The sequence below is a fragment of the Pygoscelis adeliae genome, unplaced genomic scaffold, assembly GCF_000699105.1.
Source record: "Pygoscelis adeliae isolate BGI_AS28 unplaced genomic scaffold, ASM69910v1 Scaffold951, whole genome shotgun sequence".
In the NCBI taxonomy this organism is placed as follows: Eukaryota; Metazoa; Chordata; class Aves; order Sphenisciformes; family Spheniscidae; genus Pygoscelis; species Pygoscelis adeliae.
This window is the reverse complement of record NW_008824180.1, coordinates 59-6,129: the sequence shown is the minus strand read 5'-3', so window position 1 is coordinate 6,129 and position 6,071 is coordinate 59. Positions and strand designations below refer to the sequence as shown.

At 39.8% G+C, this 6,071-nt stretch overlaps 1 protein-coding gene across 1 annotated transcript in view; it reads left to right on the top strand.

Moving 5' to 3' along the window:
- The window catches only part of LOC103925642 (ovalbumin-like), a 7,359-nt gene extending 2,174 nt beyond the window's left edge, over positions 1–5,185 (top strand). Inside the window, exons 3-8 of the mRNA XM_009334378.1 lie at positions 302–352; positions 948–1,076; positions 1,763–1,880; positions 3,129–3,271; positions 3,446–3,601; positions 4,671–5,185. Of these exons, the coding sequence (XP_009332653.1) occupies positions 302–352; positions 948–1,076; positions 1,763–1,880; positions 3,129–3,271; positions 3,446–3,601; positions 4,671–5,066 (993 nt within the window). The 3' untranslated portion in view covers positions 5,067–5,185. The remainder of the gene's footprint in view (positions 1–301; positions 353–947; positions 1,077–1,762; positions 1,881–3,128; positions 3,272–3,445; positions 3,602–4,670) is intronic.
- The last annotated feature ends 886 nt before the right edge of the window (positions 5,186–6,071 follow it).

The following is a 6,071-nucleotide window of genomic DNA, read 5'->3' as shown; positions in this document are numbered from 1 at the left end:
AAGAGCCAAAACATGTCTCCAGACTGCAAAATGTTTCACATGAGTTTCCTACAGCTCTCACTTCCTTCATAGAGAGTGGCTGGCTTGTTAGCTGGAGCTGATTTCTAGATGTTCAATAGTAAAAGAGATCATCTAACTAGGCACAGCTATTCACAGATGGTACAGATGGATTGCACCTTTTCAGTCATCCAGCTTCTCAGTTAGCCAATAGATTTACTTCAAACATCATGTGTTAATTTCAGTTGCATAACCTTTTTTTTGTCATACCTGTTATTTCAACTACTGTTATTTTCAATTACAGGTTGTTCACTTTGATAAAATCACAGGATTTGGAGAGAGTATTGAATCTCAGGTACAGAAATAATTTCATCTCCTTCTCTATGTCACTTTCTCCTGGGAGGAAAATCTAGAAGATGAAGCAGTCTCTTAGCAGTTCCAACCCTTCTCTGATGAGCAGCTGGTGCTCTGCATCCAGCAGTTGGGGGAACACTTTGTTAACAGGAATAGAGAGAGAAGGGAGGTAACAGAGGATTCAGAACAAGCATAAGATGAAACCCAGCACCATAATATTGGGCAAATAGGGAAAATTATAGATGTTTGTATGCTTAGGCAAGGTAGCTGGATGTTACTGGTTAAATGGGACTGGTTGGGAATGGAGGAAAGCCAGCATGATCTGCTGGAGCTAGATTACTGTAGCGGGTAATTAGGAGTCCCCCTGAGAGAGGGATGAGGAAATTACAGTAGAAAAACAGCACAGAATTGTATATATTAGAAAATAACTACCTCGCTGTAGTTATAGCAACAAGACGTACAGGATGAACAACAGTTTTGTAAGCGGAAGTGTCTGAACTACTCCACTCTTCCCATATAGTATGAAAAACCTACTAAGTACTAAAACTAGAATAACATCATTTATCTTTTTATTTGTATTCATACCAACGACTCAGTGCAGCACATCTGCAAGCGTCCACACTTCATTTAAAGACATGTTCACACAAATCACGAAACCAAGCGACAATTATTCACTCAGCTTTGCCAGTAGACTTTATGCTGAAGAGACATACCCAATCCTACCGGTGAGTTGCTCTAACATCTGATCTAAGTGTACTTCCATGTCAAAGCTGTACCATTCTGTAATGTAAAAGCACTGTCAGAAGTCTAGGTTCTGCTAAAGAAATTTTCTCCTATATGGACGTCAGGATTCATGACTTCTCTCTATCACAGCCCTAACACTCTATAGTCTTGAGAAAAAAATGTGCCTAGCCAAAAAGATGTTTGTGCAAAGTACAATCATGATCCAATCATGTCAAGGTATAAATAATAAAGGTAACTTTTGTTGGAAGGAGTTATCTCCAATTGTTTTCTCAACTTGTAAAACAAACCTGAAAAAGAACTTCAGATTCTCAAAAATATTCCAAGTTTTCCCATTGAAAGGAACATGTAATTTGAAATTAAAGGAAAATACCATTGCAAAATAAAAAGTTAAAAAGTGGGCAAAATGAAAAAAACCCCATACTTCAACTGAAATGAATGCAATTTTTGGATCAAACTCAGTTCTGGAAAATGTTTTTTAAAATGTGAGCATATACTCTTGCTTGAAGCAATGAATGTCAATTCTTAAGATGCTTATGAACTAGAATAATGGCTTACTGATTAGCCTTAATAAGCAGATTATTCATATCTGTTAATTTCAGTCTTGCATTTCACATTTGCAAAATGCTTTGACATTCTGATCTGAAAACGGCATACTCTTCCTTTGCAGGAATACTCACAGTGCGTGAAGGAACTGTATAAAGGAGGCTTGGAAAGTATCAGCTTTCAAACAGCTGCAGATCAAGCCAGAGAGCTCATCAATTCCTGGGTTGAAAGTCAGACAAATGGTAAGAGCAAGCCAAGTATCAGCATAGGTATTTTCCCTTCTGCCACCATGTTTGAACAGCATATGAGAACACATAAGTCAGGAGACAAAAAACCCAAAACCTCTCCCTCTGTTCCTTCTCCTGGATAATAGATCAGTTCCCAGATATGGAACTATCATTTAACGATTTTTTTTTTCCTCAGACACATCCCTTTTAGAGGACTCTCTATATCTGTAGGGGCTTTGCGGGTATGTAATACTTCCAGTCCTGATGAAAGGGACAGCACTAGAATATGCTTTGTACACATTGACAAGTGGTTTGACACTAATGTTGAGAATCTGAATATCCTTTGATGAGTGCGCTTTGCCCTCAAGCTTCCCAGGGTTGTTGTGTGCCTGTTGAGTAGGGCATGCAGTCATAAGGTACTTGAGAAATCTTAACAGGTAAAGGGCAGTGGAAAACCACAGAGTTAAGGAATGGTAGGGAGTTGTATGAAATGCATAGAAAGAGTTATACCACAATTGGGATTTATACCCTACTGCATCTCCATGTGGTTCCTCCATTTTTCCAGTCTCTTTCTGGCCCCCTCAAAACATTTCTTTCCCTCATGCTTGAAACACATGGCCTGAAGAGCAAAGACAGATAAAAGATGCTGAATTTTAACTGAAATGAAAATATTCACAATCACAGAACCTCTGATGTGGTGTCATACTTTGAAGCAGAAAACCAGACCATGATTAAGCTACCGGTGGGAAAGGACTAAGGGCTTACATAGCCACAAGAGGAGCTTGCTTATGTGCATGAGGACTGCAGAATAAACACGAACAAAGTATAAGAAGAAAGCAGAGTAAAATTCTGGTTTCCTTTCCTGCTACCTTCTTTATATAGACATCTCCTTTCAACTTTGGTTTGAAGCAAGAAGTATTTATGTTTACTGTTTGGGTTGGAGACCATCCTGGGATAAAATGGTTCTTCCCATTGTCACAAAATATACAGGTTTACTCATTTTGTAACAATAAATCTCTGGGTCTTATAACTCTCATTATAATTCTTTACAGAGAGGGAAACAACAGCTATTGCCAACAGCAGTAAGCAAATCAACCTCAAAAGTACAAGATTACAGCTGCAAAACCAAAACAATGCCCCTGCCCTACACTCTGCTCCCCATAAATTCTATACCCTTCGTTTAACATTGTGATTGCCAAGTAAGATATGTTACACACAGATGTGTTATATACATGTGTTCTCTTTTCCTATGCATTCTTAAAGGAATGATCAAAAATATCCTTCAACCGGGCTCTGTGGATCCCCAGACTGAATTGGTTCTCGTTAATGCCATTTACTTCAAAGGAACATGGGAGAAAGCATTTAAGGATAAAGACACCCAGGCAGTGCCTTTCAGAGTGACTGAGGTACATGGGCATATATCACCTTAGAGGTATCTTCTAGAATTTATGAAGAGAGTAGACAAGTTGTTATACAATCTTCCTGAACAAGAGCAATCAGTAGTTTTAACCATAAGTAGACATTTCTACACTCTAAGAATAGTCTTTGTGAAAACTATATTATCTTATTTCATTTTGCAGCAAGAAAGCAAACCTGTGCAGATGATGTATCAGATTGGTTCATATAAAGTGGCAGTGATAGCTTCTGAGAAAATGAAGATCCTGGAGCTTCCATATGCCAGCGGGGAGCTGAGCATGTTGGTGCTGTTGCCTGATGATGTCTCTGGCCTGGAGCAGGTATGGCCCTGGCAGTTGGGTTTCAGAAAACCACAAACACAGTGAAATTTAGGTGCCGCAAAGCCTTTCACAATAGTTATCCTAAAACACTTCACCAGCACAGATCTGAACACTGGCAACGTGGGATTGTTGCACAGAAGCATGCAGCTGTCTCAGTGGTCCTGCAATAGTTTGTACTGAGCATGGATTGCTTAAAGAACTGCTTTAGTGGGTTAAATATTGGTCACTGCAGAACAGATACTTCTCAGCTAAGCAGCTGTCACTCCAGCAGCTTGAACTCCAAAGGTTTTATATCTCCATTCCTGCACAGTGAGGAGCTTCCTGGGAAGTTCATGTCAGCTTTACTAGTTGTAATTATTGTTTGGTTTGGCAGTGCTCAACATGCTTCCTTCATACCTTCAAAAATTAAACTACCTAAAAACTGAATATGAGGGGTACCAGAATGGTTAAAGCAATTTCAGAAAATAAAATGTACATGCCATAATATTGTTGATATGAACAGAATACAGGCATGGGATATTGTCATTAGCAGGACTGTAGTTAGTCTGAATAGGAAAAGTTATGTAATAAATGAGAGTTCATTGAAATGTTTGTACACTAACTCAAAGAATCTAAATTAAAAAAATGAAGCGCCATTTGAACACAGCTAAATTTCCTCAGTAATAACTGATAGTTCAGGTATTAGTAATTGGTTACCATTAACACCTGGTTACTTGGAGGTCTTAAATGGAGACAGAGCTTACAACTCAAAAGCACAGAGTGATTTTTGGAATATGTTTTCCAAGTAAAGAAGATAAACAGGGAAGAGCTTTAGGTGAAATTTGCTGAGTAGCCATCTCATTAAAAAAATTAATTGGCAGTGAGCTTATTAAAGAAATAGAAAGCAGGGCAGAGCAGAGAAGAAAGAGTCATAGTTTGCTTTCCTCTCCTAGATACATTAATCTGTATATACCTAGAAAAAATGCCATGCCAAGAGCAGTCAGTTTAAAAGAGAAAAAAACCCACCACTGGTACTGTATTGCCACAAAGGAAGTTGTGCTCTCATCCCCATTTGCTTGTCTCCTTGCAGCTTGAGACTGCAATCACCTTTGAAAAACTCATGGAGTGGACCAGTTCTAATATGATGGAAGAGAGGAAAGTGAAAGTCTATCTGCCCCGCATGAAGATAGAGGAAAAATATAACCTCACATCTGTCTTAATGGCCTTGGGTATGACCGACCTGTTCAGTCCTTCGGCCAATCTCTCTGGCATCTCTTCAGCAGAGAGCCTGAAGATGTCTGAAGCCATCCATGAGGCATTTGTGGAAATCTATGAAGCAGGCAGTGAGGTGGTAGGCTCAACAGAAGCTGGAATGGAGGTTACAAGTGTCTCTGAAGAATTTAGGGCTGACCACCCTTTCCTCTTCTTGATCAAGTGCAACCTAACCAACAGCATCCTCTTCTTTGGCAGATGCTTTTCCCCTTAAAGAGAAGAAAGCTGAAAGAATTTCTGTCCCTCACAGCAAGACCCAAAGCACTGTCGTATCAAGGGTAAAAAGAAACACATACTTTCCTTTCATCCATATTTCTAAAACCAGAAGGCTTTATTTAAAAAAAAAAAAAAAAATAATTCGTCAGAGTTGCTCCATGAAAACAGAGGCGTTTCCTTTCTGCAGAGTAATATTATTTACTCATGGATGAAGAGTTAAGGGAATGAAAATTGGACCCAGAGAAAGCATGAGAATGAACAGAAATGTTCATTCAAGTTAACAATAATAGTGCTGAATCATCACACTGAAAAAACACAAACCATTTATCAGCAGAAGTTTTATGGGAAAAAAATGCAGCCTTCTAAGCAAGCCCGGTTTCTCTATGGCCAAGCTTCGTGGTGACTCCTCCAGAATTAGTCACTCGAAAGCTCCCAGATAAAACTCTAAACTGTCACCAACCATTCCTACTCTGCCAAGGCAATTGCTTTTTCTTTGTGCTCCAGGTACTGCAAGGCTCTTCCTCGCTTTCTAAAGATGCGTTACAGAAATCTTATAATTCATATTTCTCCTTAAACCTTTTTGGCTCAATTGTCATCGCCAAATATGGCATGTTACTATTCAAATTGTTTTCCATGTATCCCATAAGTAACGGGTCTTGTGGATGTACTCTTTTGCTCCTTTAATCATAATAAAAACATGTTTAAGCAAATGCATTTTATTTGGAGTATTTCAAGTGCACCTGGGACGGGGTAATCCTGGTTATACGCACTAATTGGGGGACAAGAGGCTGGAGAGCAGCCCTGCGGAAAGAGGTCTGGGGCTTTGGGCTGATGGCAAGTTGAACATGAGTCAACAGTGTGCCCTGGCAGCCAAAAGGGCCAGCCATGCCCTGGGGTGCATCAAGCACAGCATAGCTAGCTGGTCGAGGGAGGTGATTGTCCCACTCTACACCGCACTGGTGCGGCCCCACCTCGAGTGCTGTGTGCAGTTTTGGGCACCTCA